Raw genomic sequence first — 17,086 nt, 5'->3', positions numbered from 1 at the left:
AACCTACTTGCAATGTTCATTCTGGATTTCATTTTAAAACACCACGTGATAATGTAGTGGCTATGAAAACGACTTGAGAGACTTTCTTGTAACATTGCAATACTGTATTTAGAAACCGTGAAATCTTGGCAGTAAAGGCCCTGATACGCACTCACTGTAACGTCTCACCGCAGAGGGGCATTACGCCACCAAATTCTCTCTCTCTCTCTCCGATTTATACAAGATCGCTTTGCTGTTGTATTTTCTTCTGATTTTCACATCGTTTTTTTCCAAACATAAAACCACCACCATCACACCCACAAACATTCCCAGAGATGGCTTTAATTGTGAAGGACCAAGGAGTATCTCCGCTAGAGCGAGCGTCGGTGCGGAGTAACGATGTGAACAGCAATATTAGGAAGCACACAATTCGACTCTTTCCCACATCTCTGCGTGCGCGTAAAACACGACAGCCTTGCGGGAGTGCATCATTTCAGCAGCAAAGCTCCGGAGCGGTTTCGACACACGCGGCGTCTCACGTACTGCACCGCGGTGGTGGGAGGGGGGGCTCACGCACATCTGGTCGAGGTTTGCCGTGGGCTCGTCCAGCAGCAGGATCCGGGCCTTGTAGAGGAGGCAGCGTACAAGCGAGAGGAGCTGCTTCTGCCCTTCGCTCAGCACCCACCCGCCCTCCACCAGCATGACGTCGAGCCCTCCGGGCAGCGCCTCCACAACGTCGCGCAACCCCGCCTGCGGCGCACCGTCGCAAGGGGCAGCACGTGCCGTCAGCGCTCTGTGGGCGAGGGTCGGCGCACCTGCGCGGCTCCGCTACCCGCCGGGCCGCACGGGCGCGGCGCGGTTGACTATGCGGTGGCGTGAAAGCGCCGGTCGCTCACGGCGGCACGGTGGCGAAGCCGTGCAGCTGGGGTTTCTAACCGGACCCGGTGGTTAATCCGAGCCGGTGCGATGCACTCTGGGCAAGGAGCGCGAGGAATGACTGCCGGCCCAGCCACGGGGAGTTCTTTAAAGCGAAAGGCAGAGGAGGCATTGTGGTTGTGGTTGCATGACATTTCATTCCGGCGCTGTAATTGTGTAGCGGTTGTGTGTAACGTTGGGAAACTCCTGTGGAAAGCGACATCACAGCTGCACAAGGCATTCTGGGTATTTCTAACATGGTGGTAATGGCATGCCATGGTGGCGTGGGCAGCCAAGTTGTGTCATTCAAGTTGATGGTCACGGCAGCGGTCAAAGCGACTGACATTTACGGGAGGTGAGCTGCATGGGTTTGTGACGTGCGGATCTCACACCGGGTTGAGAGAGCAGGTGTCCTGAAGTGGCTCGTGTATCTGGCCCAGGAGATTAAACGCTTCTGGCAGTGAGACGTTGCAACACCGACGAGACAAATGTGTACGACTAGCTGGGGAGGAACTTGTACATTTAAAGTAAGTAACTGTAGGTCGTCACTCTTGTACCGCCCGCGTGCAAAATGGACTCACCAGGTCAATGGCTTTCCATATTTCTTCATCGTTGCATCTTCCGTATGGATCCAGATTTTTCCTTAACGTTCCGGTAAATATAAATATTTTCTGCAAAAGAGAAACGAGCAACGTTTGAGTTTTGTAAAAAGCGTGAAGAGGGACAGTCACGATCCGCCCACACCGAGCCGCGCCAGGCTCCACTTTACGGGACGAGCGACGTCGTTCGGCCACGCCACCTACCCAAGGCATCTCCAGACTTGGCCGTGCAAACCCTCAACCCGGGAGGAATGTCACCGGCCGATGTTGGTGCACATGGTCGCGCTTTCTCAAAATGGATTTGACTGCCCACGACTCCCAACTGCTGCCGTGGCATCATGGCTATCGCACTCAACGCGCTTCCCGATCCTCCTCACCTGCGTGATGACCTGGAACGCCGACCTCCACGTGTAGGGTGCGACGTTACGCGCCGACAAGCCGTCGATGCGCACCTCTCCCTCCACGTCCCTCTGCAGCAGCAGGCACGCGAGCAGCGTGCTCTTCCCCGCGCCCGTGCGGCCCAGGATCGCCATCTGTGCGGAGACGCAACGACGCCGGTCACGCCTCGCGCGGCCACGCCGGTGTTCGCGAGCCCGCTTGCCGCACCGTGCTCTCCTGGCTGTCTTCGTTGCCCGGTGGGTTTGCGAGTTTCACAGATCTGTGAGCCGTCAACCCTTGCCTCCAGAGCGCCGGAGCACCACCTCGCCAGGGTCACCAACTGGACGGTTGGACCTGGTACAGTCCTCTTTTCATGTCGGCGAATGAGGCCTCCTTACATTCGGCTCTGTCCGTGGTATTTACTCACGAACTCTGTATCAGATACTCCTCCCAGTTGCATCCAGTCATTCAAATTGCTTAGAGTGTAACTTAATTCACTGTCTTCCCCGGCTCCCTGTACCAGTAAAAAACACATGTTCATGTTCAGTCTCCTATCTTATCATTACACGTCCCAGAAATGTAACTTTCCTTTCCACAATCATTCTTGCAAATGTTCTGTTTGTACTGTGCAGTCCAATCCCGGAATTGGCATTTGTCTTTGGGCGGCAGGAGTTGATTTTTGCCGAGTCCTGGTACCGGCATTGTGTGGAACTCTGTCATCACACTTAACCGCACAGTTTTGGTCATAGGCCTAGGCCGTCTTGAGAAATGCGTCTGGGTTTGGTCTACGGTGGAAATGGTGGCGGCCGTACGCCTCGCACGGCCATCGTGAAGCACGCGGCGTGGAGCACCTTCTGTCCCTGCTGGACGTTGAAGGAGATGTTCTGGAGCACGTACGGCGCTGTCGGCGAGTGCCGCATGGAGAGATTCACCACCTCCAGGTGGCCGGCACTGGGCCAGTCCGGCGGCGGCGGCGTCACCACGAAGCCACTGCTCTCCTCCGGGATGTCCATGAAGCGCAAAATCCGCTCCGTGGAACGCATCTGAGTACATCACGCGATTCACTCATTAGACACACTGCACACGCTCATCAAATATAAAGATCCCCCGGATAGCCTTAACAGACTCCTAGGGTAAGTGCTGTAAGCCGGCACTTATGAAAGCTGGCAGGGGACACGAGGAGGCGAGTGGCCAGCACCTTTGTCTCCCGAATGATGACGTTTACAGACAGCACCAGGTACTCATTACAAGTGGGGTCGAGCGGCGCTGTGGCCAGCACTCACCATGCCCTCCACCTCGATGCTGGTGTTGATGGCCCACTGGAAGGTGCTCATGATGTTCATGGCCAGCGTGAGCGCAATGGCAATGGAGCCTTCGCTGTAACCTGTGACAACATGCGGTAGCGTTATTATATTGACAAAGGCCGGCCAGTGTTGTGTTGTTGTGTACGTTGCTGCCTTACGAGCAGGTGCATGAAACCACATGCAAACCTACAACTTTAGGCATTCAAATTGCCCCCCTTTATGAACAACTGTCATTTTACTTCCAACAATGATAATAACTCTGCTCTTCAGTCCCAAAGATATTTAACAAACTACTTTAGAGGATTTGGATGCATTACATTTCCACGTGTTAAGCCACTTCGTTCAGCTGTCACTTGTGGCCTGGTAAAATAAAAAATAGTTTCGTTTAACGATCCCTGGAGTAAAACGCTACACGTAAAAACAACAAGAAGAAGAGAGTTGTGTGTGTGTGAAACGTGGGTGTCCCGAGGGAGCAGGGCGAGGGGCGAGGACTGACCCTTCACCCCCACGGAAATGAACGTCACCGCCGTGATGAACAGTGTGAAAATGATGTCGATTCGCATCTGGAACCAGCGCAAGGCGGAGAGATAGAGGAACCAGGTGGCCGTGTGGATGTCCAGGGCTTGGTGGAAGATGTTTTCAAAGTAGTCGTCTCGGCTGAAAGCCCTGATCGTCCACAGCCCTTTCAGAGTGGCGACAATGTGAGCAAAGATTGGGTTTTTGGCTGTGGAAAAAATCACACAGAACAAAACACACAGCTTAGCAGATGTGGACACACGGGGAGCAGCATTCCTTGTACTCGACATCGAGCGTCTGAGCGATCTCCCGCTCCAACGAGCAATGAGTTGGTGCTCATCTCCTTTCTTACTGCCAGAAGCCAGCGGTGGAAATTCCACATGACTAGGGCGTGGCCGAGTCGATCCAGAGTACGGCCACTGTTGACTTCTCCGCAAAGTGATATTCACTTTATCAACCCACATAGGGATGATGAGTCAACCCCCACAGCCGGGATTTCAACTCGCAACCTTCCGATTGCGAGCCCCTCGCTCTACCCTGAGTTGCCTGGCTGCTGCATCATTATCATCATAGACCCCATCCCTTCCTCTGTAGGCCCCATCTCTTCCATTTTTGGCTCCACGCCTTTCCTTTTAGGCCCCGTATCTGAGTAATTTACCCTCCTAATGCTTACGCTGTACGTGGTGAGTAAAGTTTATTGTCAATGGGTAAAATGCAACATTACCTCGAACTCGTGCCTAATTTCGATACTGTTCAACCTCTCACGCTGACGTACTGGCCATGCGCTAGCTAGCAAGGCCTTAGCAATCCACGGCAGGCTGCACCCAGGGCCGCCCATTGGGGGGGAGCCCCCAGGGCAAATCCCACCGTGTGGGCCACCCGACACCTTCAAACCAAACCGGGAGTATTAGATCTGACACGGTGACATTGGAAGCACGGGGCCCCCCAAAGCGCGGGGCCCGGGGTGGTCGCCCCGATTTTCCGTGTACCCTAGGGGCGGGTCTGGCCACGCCTTTACCTGTTCCCACCTGTAACCGCGACGCGTGCGTTCGCCTCACCTTCCGACTCCATCTGCTTGAGCTGGCGGAACGTCCTCAGGAAGTAGTGGCGCAGGACCATGCAGCTGATGCCGAGAGGCAGCGTGACGAGCATCGTCCACGGGATCATGGCGCTCACCACGGTCACCGCGCCCAGCACGATGAGAAACAGCTGCGGAGTGGGAGCGTCAGTGACCACGCATCACACCAGCTAAGGACTCATTTGAGGCTGAGACGACCTAAGGGAGGTGCAGGACTGGTTCAGATAATCGTCACGGGTGTTGGCCATGAGCGGTAATCGAACTCGGGTCGCCGGATTCGTAGCGCAGCGGGTCAACTACTCTGCAACACTGCTCCTCACTCACGCATAAAAGACAAAGATCCCCCGTGTAGCCCTAATAGAATTTTGGGGCAAGCGCTGTTAGCAAGCGCCTATGAAGACCGGCACGACACACACACACATAGACACATACAAGCACAAGTGCTCTCTCTTAGACACACACACATAGAACAGAACTCACCTGGAAGTAATCGAATATTGCCAGTGGGAGCTGATCATCGGTGATGGCCACGTCTTTTGAAAAGCGGTTGATAATGTAGCCTAGAGAAACCGAAACAAGGTTGCGTTAAAGTGGGATTCATGTTCGCGGTTCCTCCATTAACATCAGAACTGGGAGGGAAAAGGTGGCCGGGCGTTGTGCTGGCCACTCACCTCCTCGTGCCGGATTTTAATAGGTGCTCGCTAACAGCACTTGCCAAGCAATCTGTTAAGGCTTTTCGGGGGGACCTTTGTGAGTGGGTGCGTGGATGAGTGGGCACGTGAGTGCATGCGTGAGTTAAAGGGTGTATGCGTGCGTGCCTGGGTGAGCGAGTGAGTGCGTGAGTGAGTGAGTGACTGCGTGCACGATTGAGGGGGGGGGGGGGGTGAGTGGCCGCGCACGCGATTCAGTGTGCGCATCAGTGGGCGCGTCGGTGGGCGCACGAGTGCCCGCGTGGGTGAGTGAGCGAGGGGGCGAGGTGGCGAGAAGGGTAGAGGGGAGCCCGTGCCTGGCTGCTTCTCCAGGAAGAAGGAGGCGGGCGCGTGCAGGATGGCGCGCAGCATTCCGCGGCTCAGAGTGTCCGACACGCGGATCGCCGAGTGGATGAGCAGCAGCCCCCGGATGGGGTCCAGCACGAAGAAGCTGTCGGCCAGCCCCACGTAGATGTAGAAGTAGTAGTAGTTGTCCGTGAAGCTGTGGACGCCGCCCGTGCCGTTCTCGGGCCGCGTCGTGTTCACGCGGTCTTCTTGACTGGCGCGCGTTCACACGCGTCAACCGCTGTCATGACGGCCATCACTGCGTGTACACTACAGTCGTCACCGTCGATACACTCCAGTCGTCAGCGTGTGTGCATCAGGGACGTCCGGTCAGGGGAGGCAGGCGAGGCAGAGAGCCTCGCCTGTCATACTCCAATGAAAATAGCTGTTACGAAAAGTAAAAAAAAAAATGTATAATCAAATAAAATAAATATGAAGATTTTTTCCCTTGATCTGTGTTATGTCATTTTTGTACGATTCCAATAATTTTCAAAGTCAAAATCGCTAAATTTGCGGAACTCCGCTGCAAATACAGCAAGAGACGAGAGGTGAGGCAGCGACGAGCTCAGCCTCCCCTCTGATTGCGCAACCCCTCAGTAACTGGATGGAGCGTGGGCAATAAGCGCGTGCCTGTTACTATCTCAGTATGTCACCAATGTAATGTTTGTAGACCCCTTCATTTCATGTCCTCGCCTTCCATACTCCAGGTAATTTATTTCACGTATGTGTATAAATATATTTAGGCTCGCTGGTCTCGTCATGAAACTGCAATGAAAAAGCACCAGGGGAGGCAGCTTTCACATCTGCCTCACTGAGGGGGACGCGTCTAACACGGCCCCCTCAAATTTCGATTTAAAGCTTTCGTGACTGCAGGGATTCATCTTCTTGGTTCTTTCGGTAAAGTCACGTAGAATGGAAATAAAATAATAAATAATAAAACATCATTAAATAAAATTCTCACGACGTTTCGGCCACAACACAAGTAGCCTTCCTCAGGTGAAGAAACAGAACTGTCGGGAAGACAACGCTTCAATGAACACTGCTAAGCTAGGCAGCGTCTTTTAAGCTGGGTGGGAGGAGCAGAGCGCCTTGACGAAGGAGTTTACATATCGACAGAATAACTTAGCATTGAAGTAGCTGTGTTAATATGTTGGATGAGCAGGATGTTAAAGTCAGAAATTAGCATGTAACTGGGAGATTAGCATAATGTTAGTGTGAGGGATTAGCATGCAACTGTCGGAAAAAGTGGCGATTTATTTACGCCCCCCTCAGTGAGGACATGCCCCCTCAGCGAGGCCACGCCCCCCTCAGCGAGGCCACACCCTCCTCAGTGTGTGAATCTGGCTCTGACACTCGCCAGTGCCTCCCCAGCCATTGACCTCACCGCACGTCAAAGCAACATGGAAGGGAAGACCCGACACAAAGACGAGCGGTTCGCCCGGGCCGCGTCCCACGACGCTCCACTGGAATTTGAAGCTTCGATAGTAACAAAAAAAATCATTTAAAATCAATCACGATGGTTAGCACCTTACAATCGTTTTTTTTTGTATTTTAAAAACGAGTGCGTTCCATCAGTTAGTGCCGAGCCTCCATCCCTGTACGTTTTCGTTGCACGGAACCGAGTTGGAAGACATTACGACGATGCTGTTCCACCAACGCGCGGGGCCACTCGGCCGACGCGATGGTGGCTGTGCGGCGGTGTAGCTGGAGGAGCGACGTCACAGCGTCGCTGTGACGTCGTCACCCCCGTCACAGCGACGCTGACGTTGCTAGAGCGCTCCTGGCCGATAGCAAGAACTCAAGATGCTGATAAACGGTAGGCGAGGTCAAAAGGGACACGGTACCTTGGCTCTGTCCGGTCAGCATGAGGTGAAAGATCACAGGGAAAGCCGTTGTTAGGTTGCGGACATTCAAGCTCGGTGCATGAACGTCCAGAGCTCGCACCGTGCATCGGTCCCGCAGCGAGATGCGACCGATGCACGGTGAGTGTTGTGTTATAGCGGTGAGTGTTGTGTTATAGCGGTGAGTGTTGTGTTATAGCAGTGTGTGTTGTGTTATAGTGGTGTGTGTTGTGTTATAGTGGTGAGTGTTGTGTTATAGCGGTGTGTGTTGTGTTATAGTGGTGAGTGTTGTGTTATAGCGGTGTGTGTTGTGTGTTATAGTGGTGTGTGTTGTGTTATAGTGGTGTGTGTTGTGTTATAGCGGTGTGTGTTGTGTTATAGCGGTGTGTGTTGTGTGTTATAGTGGTGAGTGTTGTGTTATAGCGGTGTGTGTTATAGTGGTGTGTGTTGTGTTATAGCGGTGTGTGTTGTGTTATAGCGGTGTGTGTTGTGTTATAGCGGTGAGTGTTGTGTTATAGTGGTGTGTGTTGTGTTATAGCCGTGTGTGTTGTGTTATAGCGGTGTGTGTTGTGTTATAGCGGTGTGTGTTGTGTTATAGCGGTGTGTGTTGTGTTATAGCGGTGTGTGTTGTGTTATAGCGGTGTGTGTTGTGTTATAGCGGTGAGTGTTGTGTTATAGCGGTGTGTGTTGTGTTATAGCCGTGTGTGTTGTGTTATAGCGGTGTGTGTTGTGTTATAGCGGTGTGTGTTGTGTTATAGCGGTGTGTGTTGTGTTATAGCGGTGCGTGTTGTGTTATAGTGGTGTGTGTTGTGTTATAGCGGTGCGTGTTGTGTTATAGTGGTGTGTGTTGTGTTATAGCGGTGTGTGTTGTGTTATAGCCGTGTGTGTTGTGTTATAGCGGTGTGTGTTGTGTTATAGCGGTGTGTGTTGTGTTATAGCGGTGTGTGTTGTGTTATAGCGGTGTGTGTTGTGTTATAGCCGTGTGTGTTGTGTTATAGCGGTGTGTGTTGTGTTATAGCGGTGTGTGTTGTGTTATAGCGGTGTGTGTTGTGTTATAGCGGTGCGTGTTGTGTTATAGTGGTGTGTGTTGTGTTATAGCGGTGAGTGTTGTGTTATAGTGGTGTGTGTTGTGTTATAGCCGTGTGTGTTGTGTTATAGCGGTGTGTGTTGTGTTATAGCGGTGTGTGTTGTGTTATAGCGGTGTGTGTTGTGTTATAGCGGTGTGTGTTGTGTTATAGCGGTGTGTGTTGTGTTATAGCGGTGAGTGTTGTGTTATAGCGGTGTGTGTTGTGTTATAGCCGTGTGTGTTGTGTTATAGCGGTGTGTGTTGTGTTATAGCGGTGTGTGTTGTGTTATAGCGGTGTGTGTTGTGTTATAGCGGTGCGTGTTGTGTTATAGTGGTGTGTGTTGTGTTATAGCGGTGAGTGTTGTGTTATAGCGGTGTGTGTTGTGTTATAGCGGTGTGTGTTGTGTTATAGCGGTGCGTGTTGTGTTATAGTGGTGTGTGTTGTGTTATAGCGGTGTGTGTTGTGTTATAGCGGTGTGTGTTGTGTTATAGCGGTGTGTGTTGTGTGTTATAGTGGTGTGTGTTGTGTTATAGCGGTGCGTGTTGTGTTATAGCGGTGTGTGTTGTGTTATAGCGGTGTGTGTTGTGTGTTATAGTGGTGTGTGTTGTGTGGTATAGTGGTGTTTGTTGTGTTATAGTGGTGTGTGTTGTGTTATAGCGGTGTGTGTTGTGTTATAGCGGTGTGTGTTGTGTTATAGTGGTGCGTGTTCTGTGTTATAGCGGTGTGTGTTGTGTTATAGCGGTGAGTGTTGTGTTATAGCGGTGTGTGTTGTGTTATAGTGGTGTGTTGTGTGTTATAGTGGTGTGTGTTGTGTGTTATAGTGGTGTATGTTGTGTGTTATAGTGGTGTGCGTTGTGTGTTATAGTGGTGTGTGTTGTGTGATATAGTGGTGTGTATTGTGTTATAGTGGTATGTGTTGTGTTATAGTGGTGTGTGTTATAGTGGTGTGTGTTGTGTTATAGCGGTGTGTGTTCCAGATTATAGCGGTGCGTGTTCTGTGTTATAGCAGTGTGTGTTGTGTTATAGCGGTGCGTGTTCCACGTTATAGCAGTGCGTGTTGTGTTATACCGGTGTGTGTTGTGTTATAGCGGTGCGTGTTGTGTTATAGCAGTGCGTGTTGTGTGTTATAGCGGTGCGTGTTCCAGATCATAGCAGTGCGTGTTCCGTGTTATAGCGGTGCGTGTTCCATGTTATAGCGGTGCGTGTTCTGTGTTATAGCGGTGCGTGTTCCACGTTATAGCGGTGCGTGTTCTGTGTTATAGCGGTGCGTGTTCCACGTTATAGCGGTGCGTGTTCTGTGTTATAGCGGTGCGTGTTGTGTTATAGCGGTGCGTGTTGTGTTATAGCAGTGCGTGTTGTGTTATAGCGGTGCGTGTTCTGTGTTATAGCGGTGCGTGTTCTGTGTTATAGCAGTGCGTGTTCCACATTATAGCCGTGCGTGTTCTGTGTTATAGCGGTGCGTGTTCCAGATTATAGCGGTGCATGTTCTGCGTTATAGCGGTGCGTGTTGTGTTAGTGGTGCGTGTTCCACATTATAGTGGTGCGTGTTGTGTTAGTGGTGCGTGTTCCACGTTATAGCGGTGCGTGTTGTGTTAGTGGTGCGTGTTCCACATTATAGTGGTGCGTGTTCCAGATTATAGCGGTGCGTATTCCACGTTATAGCGGTGCGTGTTCCACGTTATAGCGGTGCGTGTTCCACGTTATAGCGGTGCGTGTTCCAGATTGTAGCGGTGCATGTTCCACGTTATAGCGGTGCGTGTTCTGTGTTATAGCGGTGCGTGTTGTGTTATAGCGGTGTGTGTTCCAGATTATAGTGGTGCGTGTTCCGTGTTATAGCGGTGCGTGTTCCGTGTTATAGCGGTGCGTGTTCCGTGTTATAGCGGTGCATGTTCTGTGTTATAGCGGTGCGTGTTGTGTTATAGCGGTGCGTGTTCCAGATTATAGCGGTGCGTGTTCCACGTTATAGCGGTGCGTGTTCCGTGTTATAGCGGTGCGTGTTCCAGGTCATAGCGGTGCGTGTTCCACATTATAGCGGTGCGTGTTGTGTTATACCGGTGCGTGTTGTGTTATAGCGGTGCATGTTGTGTTATAGCAGTGCGTGTTGTGTTATAGCGGTGCGTGTTGTGTTATAGCAGTGCGTGTTCTGTGTTATAGCGGTGCGTGTTCCAGATTATAGCGGTGCGTGTTCTGTGTTATAGCGGTGCGTGTTCCAGATTATAGCGGTGCGTGTTCTTTGTTATAGCGGTGCGTGTTCTGTGTTATAGCGGTGCGTGTTCTGTGTTATAGCGGTGCGTGTTCCACATTATAGCGGTGCGTGTTCTGTGTTATAGCGGTGCGTGTTCCAGATTATAGCGGTGCATGTTCCACATTATAGCGGTGCGTGTTGTGTTAGTGGTGCGTGTTCCAGATTATAGCGGTGCGTGTTCCACGTTATAGCGGTGCGTGTTCCATGTTATAGCGGTGCGTGTTCTGTGTTATAGCGGTGCGTGTTCCATGTTATAGTGGTGCGTGTTCTGTGTTTTAGCGGTGCGTGTTCTGTGTTATAGCGGTGCGTGTTCTGTGTTATAGCGGTGCGTGTTCTGTGTTATAGCGGTGCGTGTTCCACGTTATAGCGGTGCGTGTTCTGTGTTATAGCGGTGCGTGTTCCGCGTTATAGCGGTGCGTGTTCTGTGTTATAGCGGTGCGTGTTCTGTGTTATAGCGGTGCGTGTTCCGCGTTATAGCGGTGCGTGTTCTGTGTTATAGCGGTGCGTGTTGTGTTATACCGGTGCGTGTTCTGTGTTATAGCGGTGCATGTTCCACATTATAGCGGTGCGTGTTCTGTGTTATAGCGGTGCGTGTTCCACGTTATAGCGGTGCGTGTTCTGTGTTATAGCGGTGCGTGTTCCGCGTTATAGCGGTGCGTGTTCTGTGTTATAGCGGTGCGTGTTCTGTGTTATAGCGGTGCGTGTTCCACGTTATAGCGGTGCGTGTTCTGTGTTATAGCGGTGCGTGTTCCGCGTTATAGCGGTGCGTGTTCTGTGTTATAGCGGTGCGTGTTCTGTGTTATAGCGGTGCGTGTTCCGCGTTATAGCGGTGCGTGTTCTGTGTTATAGCGGTGCGTGTTGTGTTATACCGGTGCGTGTTCTGTGTTATAGCAGTGCATGTTCCACATTATAGCGGTGCGTGTTCTGTGTTATAGCGGTGCGTGTTCCACGTTATAGCGGTGCGTGTTCTGTGTTATAGCGGTGCGTGTTCCGCGTTATAGCGGTGCGTGTTCTGTGTTATAGCGGTGCGTGTTCTGTGTTATAGCGGTGCGTGTTCCGCGTTATAGCGGTGCGTGTTCTGTGTTATAGCGGTGCGTGTTGTGTTATACCGGTGCGTGTTCTGTGTTATAGCGGTGCATGTTCCACATTATAGCGGTGCGTGTTCTGTGTTATAGTGGTGCGTGTTCTGTGTTATAGCGGTGCGTGTTCCACGTTATAGTGGTGCGTGTTCTGTGTTATAGCGGTGCGTGTTCCACGTTATAGCGGTACGTGTTCTGTGTTATAGCGGTGCGTGTTCCACGTTATAGCGATGCGTGTTCCACGTTATAGCGGTGCGTGTTCTGTGTTATAGCGGTGCGTGTTCCACATTATAGCGGTGCGTGTTCCACGTTATAGTGGTGCGTGTTCCAGATTATAGCGGTGCGTGTTCCGCATTATAGCGGTGCGTGTTCCACGTTATAGCGGTGCGTGTTCTGTGTTATAGCGGTGCGTGTTCCACGTTATAGCGGTGCATGTTCCACGTTATAGCGGTGCGTGTTCTGTGTTATAGCGGTGCGTGTTCCACGTTATAGCGGTGCGTGTTCTGTGTTATAGCGGTGCGTGTTCAACGTTATAGCGGTGCATGTTCCACGTTATAGCGGTGCGTGTTCTGTGTTATAGCGGTGCGTGTTCTGTGTTATAGTGGTGCGTGTTCTGTGTTATAGCGGTGCGTGTTCCACGTTATAGCGATGCGTGTTCCACGTTATAGCGGTGCGTGTTCTGTGTTATAGCGGTGCATGTTCCACATTATAGCGGTGCATGTTCCACGTTATAGCGGTGCGTGTTCTGTGTTATATCGGTGCTTTACTAATGGAAGAAGCACATTATAGCAAAAACGCGTTGTGTGAACACCACACATTGAGCAAGGACTTCGCATATTACAAATAGCGTAAGGAGACCGACTGCCGGTTCCAATCGGAACGTGATGCAGTCTCTCACGGTGTAAAGTATGAATTGTTATGAACGTTATGCATCACACATCAAGTCGGTCTTCAGGCAAACCGCATGGCATGCAAGAGGCTAAGAAGTATGAGAGGTGAGCACTGGCCCACAAGGCCCAAAAACTCAAGCATCCAGCAACAAACAGCACCGTAATAGATCAGAGTGCAAACATTTTCTTGATTTGTGCGAGGCAATAATTGTAAGTGCTTGCGGGAAAAGAGAAGATGATGATGATGGGAGAGGGAATTCCTTAATGGAGCAGTGTGAGGGAAGAAGCATAAATTGGCATCTCAAAGGCACCAAATTGCGCTAATTACGAACGCGGAATCACAGCACTGCAGAAGGAAAAAGTTTCTACGGAACATGCATCACAGGACTCACCTCCGCAGGTTCCATAGTCCCACTCCGTACACCATGACCTGTGAGGAGAATATGTATCAATAGACAGGAACACGTTTTAATTATTACCACAATGGACAGTGTGTAATGGCCAAGCGGGAGTGCTGTTACATTTTTATCCATATTACATTAAAAAACAGATTCTCATGTTTTTCCGTGCAGTCATCGGTGACTGGACTGAGACGCTGCGCTGGAGAACCCGGTCGACCTCGCGGGCAGCCGTGGCGTAGCCACGCCGTGGAATGTTAGCCGTGGTTTGGTAGCCGTGGCGTGGCCGTACCTGGATCGCGAAGAGCACCAGGTTGAGGCACAGCACGATGCCAAAGAGCGTGCTGCTGCCGAAGTAGCGGCGGTACGTCGTCCAGCTCGCCAGCTCCCCCTCCTCGCCATCCACGTCCACAAAGCAGTCCTGGGGTAGCACCGCACACGCGCCACTTGCAAATGAATAATTAACTGGATATCTATTTTGCGCTGTTTGTTGCCGGCCGCTTGACGTTTTTGCGCCTCGGGACCCGTGCACGATCCACAATGAACGGCGACATTTCGCTCACCTTGATGTTGTCGTCTTCCGGAACGTCGTCGCTCTCTTCCGCCACGCTGGTGAGCGACTTCCGGGGGGGCCTCTGGGGCACGACGCTGGGCAGCAGGAAGGGGTCGCCGTGCGGGGCGTGCTGCTGGATGCGCGCCATGCGCCGCGTGTTCTCGTAGCCAGCCGACACGCCCAACATGAGGTGCAGCACCGACTTCCTGCGCTTGCTGGCGTGCAGGGGCCCCGCGCCGGCGGCGGGCAGCAGCTGCTTCCCATCCTCCGTATCCGGGATGAGCGACAGCCGGCGATCCTCGGGCTCGTGCGGGCCGGCCGTCGGGATCGCGACGACGACGGACGCCCCGGCGGAGACGACGGAGAACCGCTGGGCCTGGAACGGGAACTGCGTCCCCTGGGGCGGCTCCGCGACGCTGGCGGTGTTGGGCGGCGTCGCCACGTCACCGGAATGCGTGGAGCCACGGCGCAGCACGCCCGTGATCATGGAGCCGCGGCGATCGGAGCTGCAGCTGTCGAAGCGCTCCGCCTGCAGGATGAGCGACAGGATCTCCAGCTTGCTCTTCTGCAGCTCGGGGAACGTGCCGTAGAAGTAAACGACTCCGTCGTTCAGAATCAGAACCTTGTCCGCCCTCTGCAGGTGCTCGACTTTGGACGTCACCAGGATGCGCGTCTTCTTAGCCAGGAAGCCGTCGATGCAGCTGTTGGCAAGGATCCCGCGCGCCGAGTTAGGCGAATGATCGACAGACGCAAGTTACGCAGCAAACGGAGCGTTTAATAATTTTCCCGTAAGTTCACCTCTCGAAGACTTGCTTTTCTGTTGACACATCGAGGTAGCTGAATGGAGAGTCGAGCAAATAGAGATCTGCCTCTCTGTACACGGCCCTAGGCAGAGGACAAAAGGGGCAGCACAGTCACTCATAACATCCCATCGCCTTGGTCGTGACAAGCATCATCGTCGTCACCCCTCACACCGCGGGTCCACCCGTGGCGCATTGCCGTGCGGGGCCGATCGCGACTCTCGGTGCACCGCTCGCCACGTGACACCAACGCATGATCGCGGACAGCCTCTGGAAGGCGTCGCCCTTCTGAGGTCCCTGTGAGTGCTTCTGGAACCCACACCAGGCACCTCGCAAGCAGTGCTCGTTGCAGATAAACCAAATCGGTACATTAATTATCAGAGCTGGAATTTTTGGCCAATGAAAGAAGCAGATTTACTACGACAAGTGGTTTTAGCGTGATTGTTTGTGACTAGGCTGAGACCATCAACTCTCTGAATTTTAGAAGCCAGTTTAATCATCACAGGCCCGCTGCTTGGATTTAAACCTAGGATCTCAGAGGTGCTGGCCTGGCACCCTGGACTCAGGATCGAGCCCTGTGCACCCAGCCTCACCCAGCCTCAACCCAGCCTCATCCAGCCTCATCCATCCTCACCCATCCTCACCCAGCCTCACTCAGCCTCAACCCAGCCTCACCCAGCCTCAACCCAGCCTCATCCAGCCTCATCCATCCTCACCCATCCTCACCCAGCCTCACTCAGCCTCAACCCAGCCTCAGCCAGCCTCAACCCAGCCTCATCCAGCCTCATCCATCCTCACCCATCCTCACCCAGCCTCACTCAGCCTCAACCCAGCCTCACTCAGCCTCAACCCAGCCTCATCCAGCCTCATCCATCCTCACCCATCCTCACCCAGTCTCAACCCAGCCTCACCCAGCCTCAACCCAGCCTCAACCAGCCTCACCCAGCCTCACCCTGCCGCATCAACGGAGGCCCGAAAGTGACACGTGAGTGGATTTTTCACGACCGTACAGCGGTTTGAGAGGTGGGCGTGCGGACCTGGCAAGCGAGATGCGCGCTCTCTGCCCACCGCTGAGGTTGAAGCCACTCTCCCCAATCAGCGTCTTCTCCTTCTGAGGCAGATTCATGATTTCCTAAAGCAACAAAAGAGACCGTTCAGGAACGTCCATCCACACCCAGCACGTGGTTGCTCGGCACAGTGACCCAGCACGATGACCTGGCACGATGACTTGGCAAGATCATCCGGCAGCGACTCTCAACATTATCAGTAACAATTATACTTTGGGTTTAAAAGGCTAGGTAATTATAATAATAACCCTTTATCAATCCACTTCTGCATGATGGACTCCCTACCCGTGGTACAGCAGGTCATGCACAGCCCTACGAACCAGGCGACCTAATTCCGATTCGTGGTGGTGGGTATCGTGAAATGTCCCTGGCCGCCCACCCTTCACCAACAAGCACCAGTGTGGTGAAGTATGGATCAAGCAACTGATCAACACGACATGGGGAAGCCATCATGTATGGCCGCCACCGTTTCCACTGGAGTCCAAGCCTGGACAAGTTTCTCAGTCGGCCCAGGTCTAGACTCAAACCCGTGCGGTACCCTGCGACACCAGTACCAGATCTCGGCACGGATCAACTCTTGCCACCCCAACACCGATGCCCATTCCTGGGCTCTCCGGATCCAACCGGGATAGGTCGCGACCCTTGGGCCTTCATCCAGCAGTGGATTGATGAAGGCCCATGCAAGCGGACGGTCAGCACGGGCAGTAAATGAGCGGAGCTCACCTCTTGCAGGCCACAGGAGCGCAGCACCTGCCAGAGGAGGGCCTTGTCCAAGTGCAGGCCGAGGGTGATGTTCTCCTGCACGGAGGCGTTGATAATCCACGGCTGCTGGGAGGAGAAGGAGAGGCGGCCGCTGTGGCGCACTCGCCCGTCCCACGGCAGCAGCTCCCCCAGCATGAGCAGCAGCAGCGAGCTCTGCGCGCACAGACGAAGGTCCCCCCACGTAGCCTCAACTGACCGTTGGGGCAAGTGACGTTGGCGTTCGTTTCCTGCTGCTCTCCTGCTCGTGCGCTACCCGCCGTAGCCACGCCACCGGGCTCGCCGAGCCGTGCGCGGAACCCTTCCATATGCCGGCGGGTCTCTGTCACAGGGTTTCATTTTATAATTAGTTGTTTTTTTTACAATTCGCACCCTGGTTACAGTTGCAACGGCGGACAGATGTTTCTCGAAGGAGGGCTCGAGAGAGAGCAGGCAAGGGGCGGGAGAGGAGACCGCTGTTGGTGTTCATCATGAAGGCCGTGGGAATAAAGGCGACCGTCAGCAGCCCCCCTCGCGAGAGCCCGGACTCTTCGACAGAGGCGGCAGCTTCCAACGGATCCATGCGGAAGTTGAGAAGCAGTATT

At 53.0% G+C, this 17,086-nt stretch overlaps 1 protein-coding gene across 2 annotated transcripts in view; it reads right to left on the bottom strand.

Annotated features, from left to right (window-relative positions):
- Positions 1-17,086, bottom strand: part of CFTR (CF transmembrane conductance regulator) — a 66,103-nt gene that overhangs the window by 6,322 nt on the left and 42,695 nt on the right. For both annotated transcript variants that reach the window (XR_012946558.1, XM_032969871.2), the window contains exons 13-27: positions 16,467-16,658; positions 15,714-15,808; positions 14,675-14,761; positions 13,887-14,577; positions 13,616-13,744; positions 13,318-13,355; positions 5,776-6,017; positions 5,250-5,329; positions 4,750-4,900; positions 3,672-3,899; positions 3,155-3,255; positions 2,723-2,914; positions 1,871-2,026; positions 1,476-1,565; positions 557-729 (exon numbers count right to left, since the gene is read on the bottom strand). Coding sequence is in view for 1 of the 2 variants with exons in the window: in XM_032969871.2 (XP_032825762.2) it covers positions 557-729; positions 1,476-1,565; positions 1,871-2,026; positions 2,723-2,914; positions 3,155-3,255; positions 3,672-3,899; positions 4,750-4,900; positions 5,250-5,329; positions 5,776-6,017; positions 13,318-13,355; positions 13,616-13,744; positions 13,887-14,577; positions 14,675-14,761; positions 15,714-15,808; positions 16,467-16,658 (2,645 nt within the window). In the remaining variant the exon portion in view is untranslated. The remainder of the gene's footprint in view (positions 1-556; positions 730-1,475; positions 1,566-1,870; positions 2,027-2,722; positions 2,915-3,154; positions 3,256-3,671; positions 3,900-4,749; positions 4,901-5,249; positions 5,330-5,775; positions 6,018-13,317; positions 13,356-13,615; positions 13,745-13,886; positions 14,578-14,674; positions 14,762-15,713; positions 15,809-16,466; positions 16,659-17,086) is intronic.

This window comes from Petromyzon marinus, chromosome 42, assembly GCF_048934315.1.
Source record: "Petromyzon marinus isolate PM22_M1 ecotype Great Lakes invasive population chromosome 42, UKy_Petmar_22M1.pri1.0, whole genome shotgun sequence".
NCBI classification, from domain to species: Eukaryota; Metazoa; Chordata; class Hyperoartia; order Petromyzontiformes; family Petromyzontidae; genus Petromyzon; species Petromyzon marinus.
This window is presented reverse-complemented; position numbering and strand designations above follow the sequence as displayed.